This window comes from Scardinius erythrophthalmus, assembly GCF_964197995.2.
Source record: "Scardinius erythrophthalmus genome assembly, chromosome: 24".
In the NCBI taxonomy this organism is placed as follows: Eukaryota; Metazoa; Chordata; class Actinopteri; order Cypriniformes; family Leuciscidae; genus Scardinius; species Scardinius erythrophthalmus.
The window spans coordinates 16546366-16569419 of record NC_138244.1 but is presented as its reverse complement, the minus strand read 5'-3'; the positions used below and the strand labels follow the sequence as shown (position 1 = coordinate 16569419).

Genomic DNA, 23054 nt, shown 5'->3' with positions numbered 1-23054 from the left:
TATTTTTACTTCATCTCAAGCTCTTCACTGACACTTGTTTCATTTTAAAAAAAATATACAGCTATATACTGTATACGCATAATGCATTAGGGAGAAAAATGCCATGGTGATTGATTGTTCATTTCATAGTTTTTAAATATCATGTTTTTATGATGGATTGTTCGAGACTGAAGGTCTCAGTCGTGGAAAAGGGCGGAAAGCACAGTACACAGACAAAACATTTTAGAAAAGTAGCAGAAATAAATCATGAAGACACAGAAAAGTGGCCTTGATATAACAAAAACAGAAAACATTGATATCTGTTAGGCGAATTGATGCTAGACTGATCTTCTCAAGCCAATTTTAGTGCCGTGTACCAACCACTACCAATATGAGGCGCTGTTTCGACACATTACGGTTTTAAACTGGCCTATAGCGCCACCTGGTGTCCGAGTGAGGCTCCTCCTCGAGGACTGTTCAGCCCTGCGCAGGGACTGGCTCTCCCGCAGCCATTTTCTGTCCAACCAAACGGCCGAACTGAGACGCGAACCAACCAGGGCTTCATCGCAGGTTAGTGTGCGGCTCCGGCCAATGATTGCTAACCCATATTTTGTTACATCGAATGGAAATCTCCGCGCGCGAGTGTTTTATTATTAGTTGGCGGGGAGAACGAGAAATTAGCGCGCGATATGAAAAGCAGCTCGTTGAACTGGTAATAATTGTTAAAAGCCCGTCATGGTGCTCGGCCCCTTTGTTTACCACGACCAGTTTTGACGGATACACTGGTGCTTAGGCTCATCGTCCTTGTTATCTTCCCTTTTCTGCTCTTTAATGTGTTTATCAATTATAATAATTCATTTGAGCAACTTGTCTGAATATTTCAGGGGGGGCATGTGGTTTGAGTTGATTTAGCGTGTTTAATCTTACATGTTCATTGATATCACCGGTTGTTTAGCCAATAAAATACACCAATGTGGTTTGGTATGTCGATACAATATCAATATAATATGATACATAGTTACACAGTAGAGTCTTATCATTAATTATATTGAACCCAGCCAGTTTAGGCTAACGTTACATATGTCATTTATATGACAAAAAAATCCTAGGTGTGTGTGGCTACATGAATAGCAAACCTATAACATTATTTGTTTGTTGTTCTTTAAATGAAAAATATATGTTTGTGTGAAATAAAGTGATCCATTGAGCTGACCGTTCTGAATAAACGTTTATTACTGAATAAAATAAAGGTTACATTTATATTAATTGTACATATATGATGACAAGATGGCTGTCTCAAAATATTGGATGCCCACATGTTTAGATAAGTCCAATAGTGCACTGTGATGGCAAATAATGCTGTCTAGGTAGGCAGCTCACTTGGTTTTAAGACAAGACCAATAATGTACAGATGTAATACAATTTATGTTTCAGATGGACGGAGACAGTTCAACCACTGATGCCTCCCAGCTTGGCATAACAGGAGAATATATGGCTGGTAGTCACTTTGTTCTCCAAGCTCAGGATGGTAAGTGAAGCCAAACATCATATAAAATAATCCAAATGATTTATTTAGCATTTAGATAATTGGCAAATAAATAATATTTTATATTATATTTAAATAATTTATTAATATTTAAATGGCAAAATAAATAATTTGTATTCATTTAAATTTTACTTTTAAATAAATATAATTATAAATAATTAATAATGAAATTGTATATATATTAAAAAAAAGTCATATTTAAATTATTCTGAATTATTTATTTATGATTTAGATTGTGCATTTATTATTATTATTATTATTTTGTAAAGATGAAGGTGATGAGGGACTCAACGACCACGAGGATGGGAATGGAAGCAAAGATAACCTACGGGAGCAAGACATCTATCTCCCAATCGCCAACGTTGCCCGAATCATGAAGAATGGAATCCCACAAACAGGAAAGGTAACTTATTTTCCGGGCAGTTTTGTTTGGAGAAATTAAATTTATTCAAAGCTGCTTATTTAAGGCCCATTTTCAAAAAAGCGAAAGTGAAACTTTCAAGTCAAATGCATGTTATTCAAAAAGAACGAATTCTCCACCCCCCCCCCCCCGTCCATCCAATCAGATTGCAAAAGACGCCAAGGAGTGTGTGCAGGAGTGTGTGAGCGAGTTCATCAGTTTCATCACTTCAGAAGCCAGCGAGAGGTGCCATCAGGAGAAACGCAAGACGATAAACGGGGAAGACATCCTGTTCGCGATGTCCACGCTGGGTTTCGACATGTATGTGGAGCCTCTGAAGCTCTACCTGCAGAAGTTCAGAGAGGTAGCGTTAACATTTTTAATGCCGTGCCATCACGTATCATTGAAATAAGGACTCTTTGGAAACACTTTGCACAGCTGTCAGAGGTGTGTCTTTTTCCTTTTGATTGGTTCAGATTGATCTTACATTTGTCTGTATGTTCTCAGGCTATGAAAGGAGAGAAAGGCATAAGCACTGTAACTGTAACCGAAGGCATGGGAGAGGAGCTGACAGATGAAACTTTCAGTAAGTAACTTATGAACTTGATGGGTACATTACTGGTGCTGCGGCTTTCCACATACAGCTGAACCTGAATTTATTCATTTTGTTTATATGCTATATCGTATTTATTAATATTTTGAGTTCCCAAATAATTCCAGATTTCATTTTCGTTTTAGTTTAAGTGTTAGTAATTTTAGTAGTATATTTTTTTCTTTTAATATTTTTCTGTAGCTTCATTTGTTTTCAGTTTTCAACATAAACTTAACAAAAGTAACATTTCTCATTTTCGTTTAAAGTGCATTTTTGTAAAAAAGAAATCTTTCAGAGTCGAAGTTTCAGGTCCCAGAAGAATAAACTTTATTGAGCAGTTCAACAAAGTGAGATGCCAGTTGTACATCTGATCTTACAATGGTCTGTGCTCAAGTCTTATATCTTTTTCTTATCGTTTGGTGTCCAATTAGCGTTCATATAGTTATCTCTTTCTTTTTGCCCCTCCTCGTCACTTCGCCACGATTAGAAACACCTGCATCGATGTCTTATTTTTATTGGTGGCAAGTCCTTGCGCATGCGCTTTTTTAAAAATGACTTTATATATGGTTTTTAGGTACTTTTCCTGTCTTGTCTTCTCACAACCTTTGACCTAGTTTTTGTCTTCACATAATCTTTGACCTGTTTTCTCTGTTTTCCCAAAGTTTTGTCTTCCCATACTCTTAGGTCTAGTTTTCTCTAACATTACAGCATAGATTTGGGCCCATGTATGAGACAGATAAAATTCTCCAATACCCATTATACTGATTTAAAAGTTCCTAATTTTGTTTTGAAGGTCTCCTTCATGCATCAAAGATCAAAAAACACTTTTGTTTTCTCACAATATGCATTGCAGCATCACCTCTTTTCTCAAAGAATCTGAAAACAGTTAGTTCGAAGAATCAGTCTTTCTAAACTCCTTTCTGAGAGCCTACTCTGCTCTGATTGGTCAGATGACCCAGGCTGTTGTGATTGGTCTACTCTGCTCTGATTGGTCAGATGACTCAGGCTGTTGTGATTGGTCTACTCTGCTCTGATTGGTCAGATGGCCCAGTCTTTTGTGATTGGTCTACTCTACTCTGATTGGTCAGATGACTCAGTCTGTTGTGATTGGTCTACTCTGCTCTGATTGGTCAGATGACCCAGGCTGTTGTGATTGGTCTACTCTGCTCTGATTGGTCAGATGACCCAGTCTGTTATGATTGGTCTACTCTGCTCTGATTGGTCAGATGACCCAGTCTGTTGTGATTGGTCTACTCTGCTCTGATTGGTTAGATGGCCCAGTCTTTTGTGATTGGTCTACTCTACTCTGATTGGTCAGTTGACCCAGTCTGTTGTGATTGGTTTACTCTGCTCTGATTGGTCAGATGACCCAGTCTGTTATGATTGGTCTACTCTGCTCTGATTGGTCAGATGACCCAGTCTGTTATGATTGGTCTACTCTGCTCTGATTGGTCAGATGACCCAGGCTGTTGTGATTGGTCTACTCTGCTCTGATTGGTCAGATGGCCCAGTCTGTTATGATTGGTCTACTCTGCTCTGATTGGTCAGATGACCCAGTCTGTTGTGATTGGTCTACTCTGCTCTGATTGGTTAGATGGGCCAGTCTTTTGTGATTGGTCTACTCTGCTCTGATTGGTCAGATGGCCCAGTCTGTTGTGATTGGTCTTCTCTGCTCTGATTGGTCAGATGGCTCAGTCTGTTGTGATTGGTTTACTCTGCTCTGATTGGTCAGATGGCCCAGTCTGTTGTGATTGGTCTACTCTGCTCTGATTGGTCAGATGGCCCAGTCTGTTGTGATTGGTCTACTCTGCTCTGATTGGTCAGATGGCCCAGTCTGTTATGATTGGTCTACTCTGCTCTGATTGGTCAGATGACCCAGTCTGTTGTGATTGGTCTACTCTGCTCTTATTGGTCAGTTGGCCCAGTCTGTTGTGATTGGTTTACTCTGCTCTGATTGGTCAGATGGCCCAGTCTGTTGTGATTGGTTTACTCTGCTCTGATTGGTCAGATGGCCCAGTCTGTTGTGATTGGTTTACTCTGCTCTGATTGGTCAGATGGCCCAGTCTGTTGTGATTGGTCTACTCTACTCTGATTGGTCAGATGACCCAGTCTGTTGTGATTGGTCTACTCTGCTCTGATTGGTCATATGACCCAGTCTGTTGTAATTGGTCTACTCTGCTCTGATTGGTCAGATGGCCCAGTCTGTTGTGATTGGTCTACTCTACTCTGATTGGTCAGATGACCCAGTCTGTTGTGATTGGTCTACTCTGCTCTGATTGGTCATATGACCCAGTCTGTTGTGATTGGTCTACTCTGCTCTGATTGGTTAGATGGGCCAGTCTTTTGTGATTGGTCTACTTTGCTCTGATTGGTCAGATGACCCAGTCTGTTGTGATTGGTCTACTCTGCTCTGATTGGTCAGATGACCCAGTCTGTTGTAATTGGTCTACTCTGCTCTGATTGGTCAGATGACCCAGTCTGTTGTGATTGGTCTACTCTGCTCTGATTGGTCAGATGACCCAGTCTGTTGTGATTGGTCTACTCTGCTCTGATTGGTCAGATAGATAAATAGATAGACAACATTTAGATTTATACATCACAAACATCATGATCTAACACAATGAAATATTTTTCTTTCTCAGCAAATCCACTACCTGCAGGGATCATAACAGCTGATGGACAGCAACAAAATGTGATGGTGTACACCACCTCCTATCAGCAGGTGAGCATGCTAGCATGTTCTTTACGACCAAAAACATCAGACATGATCTTTCATCTATTGCCTACATCAAACCAAGTGTCATTCAATTTAAATAAAGATAGCACACTTTTCAGACATTTTGAGTGATGCTTTTATTTGTGTTGCAGATCCCGGGCGTGCAACAGCTCCAGTTCTCCTGAAGATGTGCTGCACTGTCACATGCAGAAATCCACACCTAATCTTCACAAATCAAGCCTCTACACTTCCACATACAAGTGAAGGTCCTGAACGGTGGGGTCTGTGTGGTTGGTCTTCAGCGGACCCTCTTCTTCTGCTATTACAGGTCACAGAGCTGGACTTGTTTTCATGTGTGCTCCGTGTGTTTCTGTGCACACACATTATGATTTTAAGTGACTAGTCTGTTGGGTGTTTCTTTTGTTTGTTTTACATCTCACATTTGGAGTTTTAAAGGGTTCAGGGTGTAAAAAATAACTTGACCTTCAATTAAAGCAATAAAATAGAACAAATGTGAATCTTTCTGCAATTTAGTGGAATGAGTGCTTTGCTCCTTTATATATTTAGATGATAACCATGTTGCATGTATAATTTCAGTTTGATAAGATGTTAACAAAACAAAATGGGGTATTTTTTTGTAAATAATTTTTTGTTTTTCTCAATGTTTTCATGAATTTGTATTGATGCAGTTTGCTTAACATGAAGAACGCATTTTAAAGCAATCTGCATTTATCAATCAAAGTCCAAAAATAAACCTAAATTTTAGTCTAAGTTCTTTAATGTGGCCCATTTTATATCAGTGACTTTCTTCGGATGAATTTACATTAAATTATTGCTGACCACAATTCATTTTGTTTTTATGTGTTCATTAAATATTATTTAAATAAGTACAGCCTGATTCTCCTCTCTGTTAAAGTAAAGTCGTTCCTCTGCTGCCCTACGGTGTCCCTAAAGGGACAAGACAGCGATGGATTAACTGTCGGCACAATACACCCAAACCAACCCAGCTGAATGAGAAATTGGAACGCTCCGTCTAATAAGTTCACTTGAAAATATATTTCAATGCTTTTGCGTTCACTCAAAAAAGTTTTGCTTTCTCCTGGGAAACGTCTCCAGTTAACAAATGTAACCTCGGTTCCCTGAGAAGAGGGAATGAGACATTGCGTCAGAGCTGACGCTACAGGCTTTTCCTGTCCTTTTTGTTTTTTGTGAGCTAAACCTTTTACAAGAGAACTCAAATATGTTTTGAGCGAACACAAAATTTCTCTGAGGAACGCAAAACCTTTGCTAGGAAACACAAAGTTTCTCGGGGGAACGAAACGCATTTGGGAGTGAACATGTTCTCATATTTTTTTCCTTCACCATGGCCCTTTTAGGGGCTCTGTAGCTGTAAGTTTCACAACCTGTCAAAAAATTTGATTGATGGTGACCTTTGACCTTGACCACCCACATCACGCTCACCTTTGACCTATTCAAAGGGTCATTGTGGCATTTGACCTTTCATATTTGGAATACCTATGTAGCCCTTTGACCTTCCATATCCCCAGGGGATCAATTTGACCTTTGACATTACATATGTTAACTCCCCAGGGTCGTTTATGACTTCTCATATCCGGCCACATAATGTAGAGCATCTGTTCATCACATGTGTTATCCATCCTTCTGCATTCCATCACATGGCATTTATGGTCTCCGCCTCTCTTTAGTCATGTGAGAAAAGGGTATTGGATGATTCTAATGATGAAAAAACAAACAAATGTCAAAAAACACACATGTTGGGTTTTATGGGGAGATTTCCATAGGCAAAAAAAAAAATGTATACTGTATATTCTATCCCCTACCCCTAAACACAACCCTCACAGAAAACTTTCTGCATTTTTACATTAAAAAAAATCATGTTGTATAACTGATAAGCTGTTTTGCTCATGGGGACAAATTTGTCTCTGGTCAACAATGTGTGGTATACCCTTTTGTCCACATTTTGTCCACACAACATTAGAGTTACACAATCTAGAGTTAGATAAGTCCATACATACCCTTTTCATCTCCGTGCCTGCCGTAAAGCTAGGCTTGGCACTAGCTTAGCTTTTGTGCTAAGCTAGGCTAGCGGTGGGTGTGTCAGACAGATTTACAGCACGCACTGAGATGAAAAGGGTATGTATGGACTTATCTAACTCTGCGGGATACGGTGAATAATTAAGCTAAAGTCCCAAAACGTCAGCGTGTTCCTTTAAACATAAACTAGTGCTGAGCCCCCTATAGGCCAGGAGCCGCTACAGCTATATGCTATTGAATTAACATCTGAAGTTATTTGTAACCAAAATCATCCTAATTTTGGTATTATGCATTTGGACTATTGCAGTTGTTTAATGAACAATCATAGAAAAGATGCAATAATAATAATGAATCAATTCTAGGTAATAGAATATAATAGAACATTTAATATGAATGTGTTGCCTGCAGCACTGACAGTTTCAGCCCCCCATATAATCAGGGTCACCGCATCACAAAGGCACAGTCACACCTCCAGGGAGACTCCCTACCGCTTCTCCAGCCTCTTCCCAGCCAGACTGTCTGAGGGGGCGGTTCACACTGTTACACTTCAGATTGTGTCCTGTCTCAGGCGAGGAGAGAGGATGTTCTATGTCAAAATTTTATGATAATCATATTTTACAGCCCACATGTATGTCACATTAAGGACGTCATGTCCAACTTTTTTTCTTTTAAATGCTGGCAGGGAAAGAGTTAAAGTACAGTTAATGATATAACTGTACGGTGTAACATAGTTAAAGTGCAAAACAATATATAAATAATAAATTATGATGTAAAGTCAACTCTAAATATGATGTAAACTTGCTGGGTTGTTTCAACCCAAAGAAACAGTTGGGTTTGGTCCATATTTCACCCAGCATTTCTTTAGGTTGAAACAACCCAGCATTTTTAGAGTGTATTTCTGCTGAAGAGCAAGGCAGGAGCGGTCATGATATATTAACACAATATAATTGACAGGAGCAGGTGTTGTACGTCCCAAGAATTACAGTGACTGCCACATGTGAACAAATTATATTGTACTTCTGTACAGATCATGTGTCACAATGATCTACAGCAGGCCTTTGAAAGAGTTGTGAAAGACTGATTACTGATAACCTATTTTACCATGTATTGTGCATGCTTGTTTGATTTTGATCAAATAAAATCATAAAGCATTAGCCTAAATTATAATAAATAGTTGCATTGTTATTTTAGGTGCTGATCATGTAGGCCTACAGTAGCGATTATTATTTTAGAAGCCATATGAAAATGTTCATAATATGTATGAACAATAAGAGTTTGATGTGATTTGTTTTAAATACAATATTAATGTTAGCATAACAAATTATTATAGTATTGACTGATTCTTGATAGTGATATAGTCTGGAGCAGGTTTTAGGTTAACAGAGTAGATATGGTTACTAACATTACTGAAAGATCCTATACATTTTAAATGAAAAGGTTAACAGCTTAATCTGAGTATAATGGTTTAGTTGCTAAACATTTGCTGAATTCCGGACGCATAGCATAGGCCTACTACTATTTCTATTTTTCCTATATCTTTCTAAGGCTACAGAGCACCGAGCATCATAATAGTAAGGCACAATAAAACATGTCTTGCTCTCAGGCTATTATGAACTATTAAACTCTCATAACTATAGGCTACACTGACATAACTTGGTATGTGTTTTCGAATTTAGCTACGTCTCTAATGTCACATTGTTGCCAGATCCCATTGTTTTTTTACGAAATTTTAAATAACTTGGATCAGTGGCGAAACTGCATAGACTATATGAAATAATTAAAATAATTAAGATTTAATTTTAAAATAATAAAACGTTGCTATAACAAATTTACAATTAACAGAAAAAAAGAACGGAAGTCCCTAATCGACATAACCAAATGGACCTGGCAACACGAACTAACGGTCCCGCCCCTCGTGCACATTAAAGGCCTGAAAAGATTGACTGAGAGGAAGTGTTCAGAGAAAGCAGCGGAATGAAATACATCGCAGACAGTGGAGTGTTTCTTACGAGAATCTTCAGTAAGTAATTTAATGCTTCCTTGCAGTTAACAGTTATGCTATTGTTTACAATTTGACCGTTATGTCTAAAAAAAAGACCTCTCTAAACCCGCCGTTTTTTGGTTTTCGTAAACGGCAAGAAATTCTCCAAATCACGCTGTTTTTCCACTAATAATAATTAGAGAGCCGAACAAAGCCACATTCGCGCTTTTAAAAGTATATTGTTTTAACGTGTTCTATAAGAAAAGATATTCCTTCAAGAACCTGTGTGAGAGTATTTAAAGGTTCAGTTCAGTTCTTTCTTAAATTATGTTTTGGTGAAGCAGCGTTTACTAGGTCAGTAAAACAAAGCAGCGATGTTAACGTTACAACTTAAGTAATTTATGGCAACCATCTAGTCAACTACATATAGGCCTTCGTTTAAATGCATAATGTTATCTTCCAATAAAAGGGTTTACATGCTGCTGAAATTTTGTAGAAATGGAGCTGGATTGCCATATTACAACAACAAAGTTTTTCAGTAGGCTAAGTTACTTAAAGTTGCAACGTTATCCCCCAAGAAACTGTTTGTAGCTACTTTTGAATAACAGATGTGGATGTGCACAAAATTAAAGTTGGGAAGTTATTTTGATTAAAGATTACAAGGCCACGTGAATTTAAAAAAAAAACATCATGGAAGCTTACTATCTGCCACAAAATAAAAAATAAAAAAGGTAATTACGACTTATATAAAATCACAATTGTGAGTTATAAAGTTAGAATTGCGAGTTATAAAGTTAGAATTTTGAGATATAAATTCGCAATTCTGAGAAAAAGTTAGAAAGTCATATTTGCCGATAAAGTCGTTATTATCTTTTAAATTGTTTTATACTAGGGCTGCACCATATTGAAGAAAAATGCGATAACTCATTAAATAATGCGATATTCGCTGTGCGATACGATAATGCTTAAAAAGTGTGTAAAGTAAACTTAAATTATCTTTAAAATATATTTAAAATTATTTTACATGTGTTTCACATTCTTTTTGTGACAAGAAAACATCCCTACAACTTCTTAAAGTGAACAGCAGTGTTTTACTGAAACATAAAAAGTATTATTTTAACATCAGTGTGTAAACCACGAGGTTTAGGGTTTCAGGTTGGCCTACATTAGGTTCATTTAACAACAGAAACTGAATAATCAAATGTAAAAATAAACACTGCTTAGTTATCACTGCATGAATTAAATATAGGCTATACTGATTCTTATTAAAGCTACAAAAATTATTTAGCCAAGAGCAGTGAGTGATTTTTCTCTTTGTCTCTTGTTCATGATCCCAGTTATTGCAAGCTGTTGCGAACTTGCGATACATATACATTTGCGATATTTCGATATATTGTGCAGCCCTATTATAAACACTGCAATATTCCATAAAAAAGAATTGTCAGTTTTGATTTCATGGTTATTAAAGGCACACTGTGTAGAAATTGTGTTTTTGTCAAACCGCGACCCCTAAAGTCGCTGTGGAATACTTGCACTGTCGTAAATACTGTGATGTATTGTATTGTCGTGATGTGTGTTCCAGTAGCGTCGTCATATCTGGCTATAACATATAGCCTATAACACGCTCTCACACGTTGTTTTTTTTTGTTGTTTTTGTTTTTTTTGCATTTTTGGGAGGAGTACAATTATGTGGTTTCAACAACCAGATGCATTTACACTTGTCCAGTATCGTCTGGAATGCGGCACAGACCTCCTCCTGAAGTGGTTTGAGCGATCGGATTCAAATCCGTCTTGAATGCGTTTCGGAGGGCATTTATATCGGATAGCTATCCGATCTGAGAAAACGCATGAAGTGGCCAGGTGTAAACAGCCCCCATGACAAAAACATACGCACGAAAGCCGAAAACAAACGCTGGTTGGCCTCTCATGTCCAAATTTGAGGAAGTGGTGGGGGAAGTGACGTATGCTGTAAAGCAGTCGAATTTTGTAGTTCTTTTTGTGCTCGGGTTACTACCCGAACCCAGAAGTTACGCAGTACCAGTAAAAGCGATACAGACCCCGTCAGGCTATGGCAGACGTGTCATTCAACCTATTGTAAGTCGATGTACCATCACAAGGGTCTTGGAAATATATTATGAAGGTTGAAAAGCTACATAGTGTTCTTTTAATTAATGTTAGGGTAGGCATCGTTTTTTATACATACTTTTGTTATAGCCTACTGATTATTTATTATCCTATTAGCCTATTATCTATCTATCAATAATAGAAGTGGTCTAAATATTAAAATATGTACACATATCTTCTGGGAAAGTCTTAGGACCAAAAAATGTTTGACCAAACCAATCTTCCTGCCTGTCAACGTATATATTTCCATAACTCTGTGCACCTGCTCGCGCAGACTTCATCAGTGCATTCTGTAAGGGGCATAAATTTCATCTAAATGTTGGGGGAGACAATAAACAACATTTCTCAAGAGCAATTTTTTGAAGGGTACACAAATAATACAGGCAAAATTGTACTTGCAAGGAAAGCCTTACTACTATTATTAGTGTTACATGGAGAGAGACCGTGCCATTATCCTCCTCCTCAACGTTTCTCTCTGGTTCAATGTAAAAGCTAACTAAATTGACCAAAATATTAAGCAAAACCATTTATTTTGCCTATTTATTGCAATGTTTTGAAGTTTACACAATCAAGCCACCAAATTACAATGAAATTTGAACTTAACTTTAAACGTAATGACCGTTATTGTGAAAAAGTGTTCCCATATAAAAGAAGTAAAAGGATTTTGTTACAAATAAAATTATTAGCCTAGGTTATAGTCACTGCCCTATATGTAGTGATAAAAAATAGAATTTTGACTTTAAATCAAACAGACAGGACAGGACAGGCACTAAACCAAAGTACCAAATAGCTGTGATGTCTCTTAAAGCCTGGTTTATACGCGACGCGTCCGCATAAGCGCGAAGGTGCGCGCGGCAAAAATGACGTCATTGCGGTGTGGGCGGTCGTGCGCGTTGGGTTCGCAAGACGTGGGTTCGCAATGTGTTCGAATTTAAAAGACGTGGCGCTGCACGGCGCGGCGCTGAGCTGCGCGTCCGGTGTGCGAACCCCCCCCCCCCCCCTTTAGTTAGATATTCAACTGCAGCAAGCCCACTGATCTATAGTTAATGAGATGCCCACCAGACGTTACATCTCCTTTTGGGGTCAGCAGTGGTGTTAGACAAGGGGTGTTGGATTTTTCCCCTCTTTTTCCTCCTCGCTTTTAAATTGCTTGCAGTGCTTGTTGTGTCCACTTGCGTGGTGCAGAGTAGAGCAAGTGTTTTCAATTAGCCTAATTCCTATGGAAGTTTAACTTCCAAAGGAATGAACTGAAAATGCTCACTCTGCTGCGCTCGCTTCGCATACGATCCACCGAATAGCGTATTATGATTGGTCAGATTGCCTGTCAATCAAACTCTCTGTGAGGAGTGAATTAGCGGCAATTCGGGGGTGGCAATTGCTTGAAGGGACTCATAAATTTTGGGGCATCTCGCCCGGGGGGCGGGGTTACGTCCTGCGTCACATCTCTCATGCGGGTTCTCGTCGACCAGGGTCAGCGCGCACCACACCGCACACAGGCAGGCACAGAACTAGCTAGCGAACCTAGGTCTTAAATATAATAAGTTATGTTTTTTACGACACGTTTTTTGATGGTGATGTTTAATTTCCGTAGTCTTTGTTTAGTGAACGAAAGCGAAATCAGGAATTGCGGTCTTTCAGTTTGTTTATCGTTACCTAGCTACCAAGGGTTTAAGTTGTACAAGATGTGCTGTAGCCTTAATTAACGTTACAATGGCCAAGTTGCGTTTCATATTAACAGATGAATAGGCTTTGCTCAGTTTATTAAATACATCCAACCTGAAATGTCTCTTACAAACTATGAAGGGACAATGAATCAATACCATAGACTGTAAAAAATAGATCAATACACTGACATGGCAATGCTAGACAGATAGCCTACTTTGTTTGCACAGTCCTACCGTGATTTTGTCACTCTTCTCTCCACTCCTAGACCTACGTCTGGTGACAGCGGGGAAACTTTTACCTCGATAAAGTTAGGCCTATTGTATTGCAGAAAAGAAAAGTAAACTTCCAGTAAACTCCAGTTAATCAGTTCATGTTTCTTCTTTAGGTGATTCAAGCAGTAACGACTAATTAGACTCAATACTGCTATTACAGGTGGAATTATGAAATAGAAACAAGCCTTAATGCAAGATTTTAATCATGTCAATATAAATAGAACATTAAATTAATAAATTAATCAATAAGTCAGGACAGCCCATTCATGCAGGTAGTGAAATAGTTAAATCAAATACAAATACACAGTAAAAAAAATAAGTCGTTGTTAGCCTTAACCCGTTATCAAGTCAATTAAAAAATATATTTAATGGTGTGCATGATGTGTAAATTGTTTGTGTATGGTGTGTATTTTTTTTTTTTGTAATGCAATGTTTTCAACATAGGGAAATATATACAGCATTTGTCAAAATTTCCCTTAACCTTAACCGACTTGACCTTTTTCAAGTCGAGCCCGAAGCAAACAGCATAAATTTTTATCTGTCGCGAGAGCCGGGATCAAACACGGGTCTCAGGCGCGACAGCCTAAGATTCTGCCACTGAGCCACAGGGGGCAAACACAATAGTTTTCGGTCAGCGCGAGCATAAGAAAGCATATACGACATTGAGAGCTCTTCGCATAGAATCTATAGAAACTTTGACGGGTGGGTCCCCGCTGGTGCGCGCTGACCCTGGTTGACGAGAACCCGCATGAGAGATGTGACGCAGGACGTAACCCCGCCCCCCGGGCGAGATGCCCCAAAATTTATGAATCCCATTGCTTGAATGGTGGGTCCATTATTATTCTTACTGAAAAACAACAGCAAAACAGTACAATGACAAACTCTCTTAAATGGGCACTTTTCGTTTCGCTTTGAAACCAAATCTTCCGCCATCATCTGAAGTGAATTCTGAATTGAAGTGAAATCTGAATCCTACTGTTGATTTGTGCTGCGACTCTTGTTCAGCTAATGCTGACTTGATCAGACACCTGCCTTTTTCTTACTGAACTAAATGATTTTTGTTACTATAAAAAAAATCAAAACAGCGGTGCCGAGATGGGCAAGTAATATAACCGGTGTTGCGGCTAAACAATGTGTAACACCAACTATCGCAGCAAGCCTACTGTACTACGCATGCGTAAAACCTCATAAAAGCTCACTGAGATGATACAGATGGAACAGACATAATAAAGTTCTCATGCTATTCTTTTTGGCAGGATCATTTTATTTAGCAAAATATGTCATCCAGGTCGCACTCAGTCACCATTATATGTTTGGTCTAAAACGCAAGTGCTCTCATGTTTTGCCGCAGGACAGCAAGTAAAATCTTTGCAGGACTGCGATGTGAAAGGTGTACTAAGTAACCTCTTTAGCTACAGGTTCATTCCTTGTCAAATCAACCAAAAAATGTTTTCGCTGTCCACACTACCACGCAAAAATGGACAAAACCGCTGTCTCAGTGTGGACTGAAGGCCAAAACAGAGAGCAAAAGATGTGTTTTCAAACAAAAACGTATTAGTGTGGACAAGACCCAAGAGTGGTGCATATGCATGTGAAATGCACTAGACTAGATAAAACACAATGCAATATCAATAAGATGTTGAAGTAATGAAAGTTTTCCTGATGTACATGAATAAGTGGCTGATTATGCATAAGACTGAATTATACTCCTAACAATTTGTGGATGTGACTGGCAGCAAATATTACCTAATTTTGGGATGTATTGTGAAGAGAATTTGTTGGGTTGTTTTAAAAGTGATGAGTGCAGTTCACCCTCTTTGACACAGCCTGATGAATATTCATGAATTTCGCTGTATGTGTAAATGGTTGTGGTTTGAAAATCGTTGGGACTTTTTTTCTTTGATTTGTCAATGCTTTGTTTTGCCTTTTGGTGTGAATAAACATTGTTGCTTGTGAGACAGGCGGGGGGAGGTATAGGCTACTGATGGTGGAAATGGTGTGAAACGGCAGGGGTAGAGACGACAGAAATCCTTTAATCTTAAGTGTGTGACTAAAACTTGTTTTGGTGTGGAAGGGAAGAGTCAACAGTAACGATAACCGGTACTAGAAATGTATTGCGAGACTTAGTTGTAGCCTACATTTTAAATATTTGTTTAATGGCATCTTTTTATGAAAGAAGACATCCCCAATAATGCTACTGATGCCTCTATTAGAAGAATTTTTGAACTCCTGTCATTTATTCAATTGTTTTTCTGGTTTTAGATTTTTCCCTTGGTATCGGTTAGGTATTGGTATCAAGATATTTTAGTCGAGTATCAAAATAAAATTGGTATTGTGAAAAGTATTTTGTACGTTAATATTTTGCTTTGTTTTTTGTTTTTTAGGGATGTGAATATCCCACCCCTTCTGGAGATAAAAGTGAACATTCATTAGCATGCAAGCTAATTCACAACAATCAGGACAACTGCAAAATTTGCAAGGAAAAGAGACCACACCTGGAGATGGGACATCTAATACTTTGGGCCAAAACTTTTATCAGCTATGTTTACCATCTCATGTTGCAAGCCCCTCCAATCCAGGACAAGGGGCCACTGGAAATTATTTGACACAGTTTACCTGCACAATCCAACCGGCAACCAGTGACCAGATTTTGACTAGCAGCATTCAAGCTACCAAAGACACAATGCTTGCACAAGAAAGTCCTCTTACTTCAAAATATACGTTGCCGTCTGGTAAACGGGACTCGCAAATTATTTTGTGGAACATACCCTCTAATTGCCAGATATTCTTACCTGGTAACAACATAAATCTACAGTGTGCTCCTAACAATAATGGGCCAAACATGTCACATTGTGCCTTTAACTCAAATAACAGTTTTTACATGCAGCAGCAAAATACCTCCTTGGCAGCTGGCCCAAATAATTCACAACAGGTTAAAGGAAAAACAATGGACATTAACGAAACCAGAAGAAATGTAAACGCCATCAATTTGCATAGCAGACAGCAACATGCAAATTCTCCGACTAATTTGCCAAAACACTCATCAAAAACAAGAACAAGCTTGCCATCTGATCTGAAATATTACCCCCCAACAGAAAATGCACCTCATGGTCACAGTAGTGTGTCTGGTGGCTACAATTACCAGTCATTAGTTCCTGATAAGTCAACCCATGCTAATGTGCAAACCCCTTCTACATGTGGTCAGACTCAGAACATTGCTGCACAGAGAGCTGTTGCCGTTGTCATGCCATTATCTCCGATAGGAACAGCACCTGTTAACATTTCAGACAAATCTGCTAATGTGAAAGTGAATGTAAGGTCTGTGCAAGAGGTTGTATGGCATCATCCAAATATTCCACATGCTTTGGAGACCAATGCTAATCTGAATAGTCAAAAAGGAGAACCAAATGACCCAACAAGCAAGCATCAACGGCCGAAGTCAGCAGACCCAACAAGCAAGCATAAACGGCCGAAGTCAGCAGAGCCGAGGCTGAATGATGGACTTTGCCATGTTGGAGCCAAAAGTCCCATTTGGACTGATCAATCAACTGACCAAAGTCGCCGCACAAGTTCAAAGAAGCTTAAAAGTGTGGTTGCAGAACAAAAAATGTCTGTGCCAACTCAAATGCAAAATGAACCAAGTGAAAAGATAAACAATAACTGCACATTCACAGACAAGAAAACTGCTGAAACGGAATCTATTCCTGTTATCGAATGGCCATTAGATCGAATGCACACCTTAATAGACATGATTCAGCAAATGGAAAACGGGCATCAGAAGAATGTCCAAAAAACTGATGCTGGGAGGGACATCTTAAAGCTTTTTTGGAATGGGGATTTTCGCAAGTTTTATAATGCTGTACAAACTGGTATATATCAAAACATAATGCAAGAAGTCTATGCTTACTGTCCGGTGAAAGAGCCTGTGATACTGAGGCAAATTAAAAGTGATGCTCGTAACCGAGTCAACAAGGATTTTCATGTTTTAAAACACAACGAAGAGCCACCGAAGATGACGTATAAGTCTTCTTGGATAAATCTTAATGAAAATGTTGATGACATCGACAAGGAGTGTGGTTATTCTTGGTTCTCTAAGTCCTTTCAAAATGCCCCTGACCACGAAGCACAAAACTCCAATGGTTGCACAAAGGAGGCACAAAAGGTTGCGAACGAAGTATCAGCAGAAGAACCAACATTGGACAGTGAGTGTCTTCATGAAAGCTTGTTTAATAGACAATCTCCACATGTGACTGATGCTGACTGCTCACCAACACGTGATTGTTTGGTTGCAGGACAAACCAACAGTCAAACAAATACAAATTCTTTAAAGGACATGATTACTGTTGTGAAGGATTTGGATGTCCAGACTCAAATGGCCAGTTCGGATGATAAATTTAGTAATGATGTTGGAGCCCAAAGTGTTTTGTCGCCTAAATCAACCAGCCAAAGTGACTGCACAAACTCACCAAAGCTCAATGTGGTAGCAGAACAACCGCATGAAATGGCTGAACAGTGTGAGACTAGTGAGATGATGGAACATAATGCCATTGCTGCATCACCAGACAAGCATGAGACATCTTTGTTAAACACATCCCTAGAAATGAACAAAGTACAAGTAGAACAAACATCTTTGGCGAAAAATATGTACAATGAGAGTCTTTGTGAAAAATTGGCAGTTCCCTTTAATGCTCATTCTCCAACTGTGACTGATAACTGCTCACTGAAGCTTAATTTGGTTCAAGAACAAACCAGTTGCCAACCAAATACTATAAATCCACTAAATGGAATGAAGAATCTGGTAACGACATTGAAAAAACGTGATTGTTTATTAAGAAAGCATCAAAAGTTATTTGATAAAAGAAGTGGTCGGAAAAGAAAGCATCAACACTCCTCTAGAATATTAAGACTGAACAATAGTTTTGGTAATGGTGTGGGAACCAAAAGTCCTGTGTTGACAAGTGACTCATCCAGCCAAAGTGACTCCAGAAGTCCATTGACAATTAATCATGAAGTTTTAAAACAACTGGAGTTTGTGTCATTAACCCAAGTGCAAATTGAATCCAGTGACTGTGATAACCGTCTAAGATGTGAGATTAATCCAAAACCTAGTCAAGAACTTTCTGTGCAAATGGATGAAGAGGAGATTGCCGAGATGGATGCTTCAGCTTCTATTAGGATTAATGTTCTCCCTCATGAAGTGGCTGAACAATACTTTGCTGGTCATTTGATGGAAGTGAAAGACATAGCTGCAACACCAGAGATGAGATTGGAAGAGGCTGATGGTAACTGCCCACTGAAGGTCTATGAGGCTGTGGAACAAATCAATTGTCCATCAAATACAATTCATCCACTGAAGGCCATGGTTGACCGTTTTTGCAATGGAGCCAAACGTCCGGCGTTGACTGGATCAACTAGTCAGACTGACTGCTCCGGTCCACCCAAGCTTCATCCTGTGGTTGCAGAACCATCTCAAATGCAATTCAATGAAGAAATGCCTGAAATTGACTGTATACTCACAGATGAGGGTGTGAGATGTGAGACTGATCCAAAATCTAGTCAAGAACTTCCTGTGCAAATGGATGAAGATGAGCTTGTCGAGATGGACGCTGCAGCTTCTATTAGGATAAATGTTCTCCCTCAGGAAGTGGCTAAACAATGCTTTGCTGGTCAGTTGATGGAAGATCTAGACATTGCTGGACCACCAGAGATAATGCATAAGACCTCTTTGTTATATACACCTCAAGACACCATATCAACAAAAGAACAGATGCACATGTGGAGGTTGGAAGAAGCCAATGGTAACTGCTCATCAGAGGGAAATTTGGTTGCTGAACAAACCAATTGCCAATCAAAAATAGTACATCCACTGAAAGCCATGACAGATCCGGGGGGAGAAAAACACCAAACTGGAAAATGTGAGATTTTGGAGAATAATCATCAGCTTGCAAATGCAACATCAAATATGGATGACCATTTTTGTCATAAAGCCAAATGTTCTGTGTTGACAACTGGATCAACCTGCCAGATTGACTATACCAGTCCACCGAAACTTAATCCTGTGATTGCAGAACTATCTCAAATGCAAAATGAATTCAATGAAGAAATGCCTGACATTGACTATATGCTCAAAGATGAGAGTATGAGATATGAGACTGATCCAAAACCTAGTCAAGAACTTGTTTTGAAAACAAATGAAGTGGAGACTGACAAGATGGACGATTTAGACTCTATTAAGATCAATGTTCTCCCTCATGACATGGCTGAGCTATGGTTTACCGGTGAGATGGAAGTTAAGAAATTGCAGAAAGACATTGTTCATATTACCACCGAGGACCAGGTTAAACTTCAAGTCCTGGAGCTCATGTCTGAAAAAGAATTACTCCTAGAAGATATGAAGACAAAAGAGGGGGAATGTCAAAGTTCTAGTGGTGAAGAGTTAGAGTCTTACTGTTGTCTTGCTAAATGGTTTAAAACTTTAGAATATGGAGATGGCTCATTGTGTAGGTGCCAGAGAAAAGCAGAGCTCAAAGAAGAGACTAAAATTGAGGTCCACGGCACAAGTTTAGAGTTGCAGACTGAAAAAGAGGATCCTAATGAATTGGTGAAACTGGACAAGTCTGCTCTTGAAACAACAGATGATTCTGAAACAACAGAAGATTCTGAAACAACAGATGATTCTGAAACAACAGATGATTCTGAAACCGAGGACAAAGTTCCAAGTAGGATCGTTCGGAAAGTAGTAAAGGAAAATATTCTGAAGGACATATCAAGTTCTGAAGAGGTTTGTAAGATGGACACTGAAATTGCAGAGCAGACAAGAGATGACTCTCCTTCAAAATGTGCAACAAATGTGACCATGAAGAATGAGATTGAGCAAGCGACCCCAACTCCTGATTTGATGATGAAGACCAATACTATATGTCTTGCACTGTATGGGTCATCTTCTGGAAGAAAAGAAGTGAAGCTAACTAAAAGATCTAAAGGGAAAGAAAGTTGTGAAGAACCCCCAGAAACTCTTCAAGTAACTATACCCTCTCATCAGAATATTAAAAGGAAGAGTAACCCAACGAATTGCAAAGGGGTGAAAGCACAGGATGAAGATGTTGTGGATAAGAGAGCGAGATTACAAAAAGCATCCTCCAAAGACCTGGCTCTGCATAGAACCTTGCCCTCACATCCCATTTCTGAACTCCGCAAAAATGCACTGTCATCTACCTCAATCAAAAAACTGCTTGGTCCAAGTGCTAATGCAAAGAGTGGCGTCCATTTGGGGAAGGGAAATAAGCGAAAGAGACCGCATAAGTTTTCTACGCAACAAACGTCTATGAATAAATATGTTATCAGAGGGAAAACTGCGCCATCCAAATTATTGCATTCAGTCGAGAATGTAACAAAAAGTAAATACGAGTTGGGGAACCCTGCGTTGATGCCATTGGAGGAGGGTCTTTCATTGGAATTCAAAGTATTGCCAGAGTCTTTTAACTTTGAAGATGGAGCTGAACTCAATTGTGCTCAAGCTGACATGACACGGAGTACGCAAAATGGTAACTTCTGAAAATATATACTCTCAGTGCATGTAAGTTTACCAAATGTACACTTTTTAAAATTCTTGTTCCCTTTTCTTAAGGGATGTCAGGCCCAGAAGATAAAGTTAAACAGATGGAAACTAGTTGTTTGCCAACACAAGGTATTGGACACAGAATTTATGTTGTTAATTTAATATGTAGTAAATTTGTATTTGCCTCTTATGAAGTTAAAGCTCATTCCTTTTGAATAATGATTAATGAACATAATGTTATAATAGTCCAGTCATTTTATGAAGAAAGGTTGAACAAATTGCAACAGAAGCAAACTCAACTGATTTTGTATCCTCAATATATCCTGAGTGAGGGAAAAAAAGCCCAGAAGAATCTCGTTAGGGGAAAGTTTCGAAAAAACAACAACAAATATAGCCCATTCATACCCCATTCATTCTTTTTCTTACGTGAATAGGGTAAAAATTTTAACCTTTAGATATCACCATAAAAATGACTGAGTTGATTACTTGCATCAAGACAAACAAAAAATGTATTTCAAGTTTTTTTAAATTATTTGTTAACATGGACAAACGGTGCATAATCTAATTGCGTATGTGCCAATTTGCATAAATACCACAACAGATCTAAACATTGGGGATAGCCAGGTGAAAATGTCTTGTTGACATATAACAGTAAAATACTTAATGTTAAGGTCTGAATGGAACCCATTTAGGTTACCCATGAGCATTAATACATAGAGGCAGGAAGAAGTACTTTAGAAACCAGCCTTTATTAATTTTTAAGAGATTGGGTTTGGGGCTGGGTCCGTGGGACTGTTTCTGGGGGACGAGTCTGAGGGAAGAACAGGAGAAAATGGTAAGGGGAATGCACAAGGTAGGTAAAATAAAAGTGAATCCCCAGAAACAGTCCCACAGACCCAGCCCCAAACCCCATCTTTGCAACAATAATTAATAAAGGCTGGTTTCTAAAGTACTTCTTCCTGCCTCTATGTATTAATGCTCATGGGTAGCCTAAATGGGTTCCATTCGGACCTTAACATTAAGTATTTTACTGTTATGTGTCAACAAGATTCAATAAGACATTTTCACCTGGCTATACCCAATGTTTAGATCTGTTGTGGTATTTATGTAAATTAGCACATACATAATTAGATTATGCACCGTTTGTCCATGTTAACAAACAATAAAAAAAAACTTGTAATACATTTTTTGTTTGTCTTGATATAAGTAATCAACTCAGTAATTTTCATGGTGATATCTAAAGGTTAACATTTTTACCCTATTCACGTAAGAAAAAGAATGAATGGGGTATGAATGGGCTATATTTGGGTCTTTTTTGAAACTTTCCCCTAATGGGATTCTTCAGGGCTTTTCTTTCCTTACTCAGGATATATTGAGGATACAAAATCAGTTGAGTTTGCTTCTCTTGCAATTTGTTCAAGGTTGACCCCATTTTGGCTTAAAATGACTGGACTATGTAAATATCCAATAATAACATGTTAATGTTCAATATATTGTGAGAAATGAATCCTGTATCTGCCTTATCATGTACCATTTTATGGCAGGTAGTGTATCACTCATCTAAATGGTTTTGTGGTTGTCCATCCGCAGGGGTTTGGAGTTTCAGCCCCTTGAAGAAAAAGCACACTCAGCCCATCCAGGTCACAGATGTCTCCGGCTCATGTAGCCTCTTCCAGGAGTTTAAGAAGAGATATCAAAAAAAGAAAGAAATCGCCTCAAAGTAGAATTCTAATGAAAGACCTCGATTCCTTATTAAAATTTAAGCAAATGTGTTTTGTCATGCGTTCCTTTTGTTGTGTGTTACTCCCTGTTAATAGGATGAATCTAACAAATTCAAACTGAAAAATGTACTGATTCATTTTTATGGTGTACTTGAAGTTTTGTATTATATTATAAATGCACCACTTGCACATTGTACAGTTCAACAGCTGCTATTAATGATTACATTTTCAAGAAACATGTTTGCCGTGGAGGTACATCTTTTTTAATTGCATATTTTGTTGTGCTTTTATTTTTGATTCCACTGGTGTGTAAAGATTTGACAATCTATTTTTGTACAATTTTATAAAACTTTTTTTATAGCTTTTTAATAAAACCATTTTGTAATACCTTTTGTGTTTTCTCCTGGATTTTAAGGTTGTTATACCATGATTTAATGAAGCCGGT

The 23054-nt window shown here is 38.5% G+C and overlaps 2 protein-coding genes across 4 annotated transcripts; both read left to right on the top strand.

Moving 5' to 3' along the window:
• Positions 1-330: 330 nt before the first annotated feature.
• nfybb (nuclear transcription factor Y, beta b) lies at positions 331-7135 on the top strand (the record flags this gene model as incomplete). Of its 3 annotated transcripts, none has more annotated exons than XM_081355603.1 (7): positions 331-549; positions 1414-1507; positions 1795-1928; positions 2092-2289; positions 2433-2511; positions 5160-5239; positions 5386-7135. In XM_081355603.1, 6 exons carry the CDS (start codon positions 1414-1416, stop codon positions 5416-5418), a joined length of 618 nt encoding a protein of 205 aa, XP_081211729.1. In that variant the 3' UTR covers positions 5419-7135. The 3 variants fall into 3 exon arrangements, with proteins under 3 accessions (XP_081211729.1, XP_081211727.1, XP_081211728.1); XM_081355601.1 differs by lacking the exon at positions 331-549 and adding an exon at positions 579-691 and having other exon boundaries at positions 5386-6114; XM_081355602.1 differs by lacking the exon at positions 331-549 and having other exon boundaries at positions 1405-1507; positions 5386-6114.
• Positions 7136-9222: 2087 nt separating this feature from the next.
• LOC308685216 (uncharacterized protein) lies at positions 9223-23005 on the top strand. Its single transcript, XM_081356873.1, has 4 exons — positions 9223-9308; positions 15715-20874; positions 20958-21017; positions 22479-23005. Exons 2-4 carry the CDS (start codon positions 15765-15767, stop codon positions 22610-22612), a joined length of 5304 nt encoding a protein of 1767 aa, XP_081212999.1. The 5' UTR covers positions 9223-9308; positions 15715-15764; the 3' UTR covers positions 22613-23005.
• Positions 23006-23054: the final 49 nt, after the last annotated feature.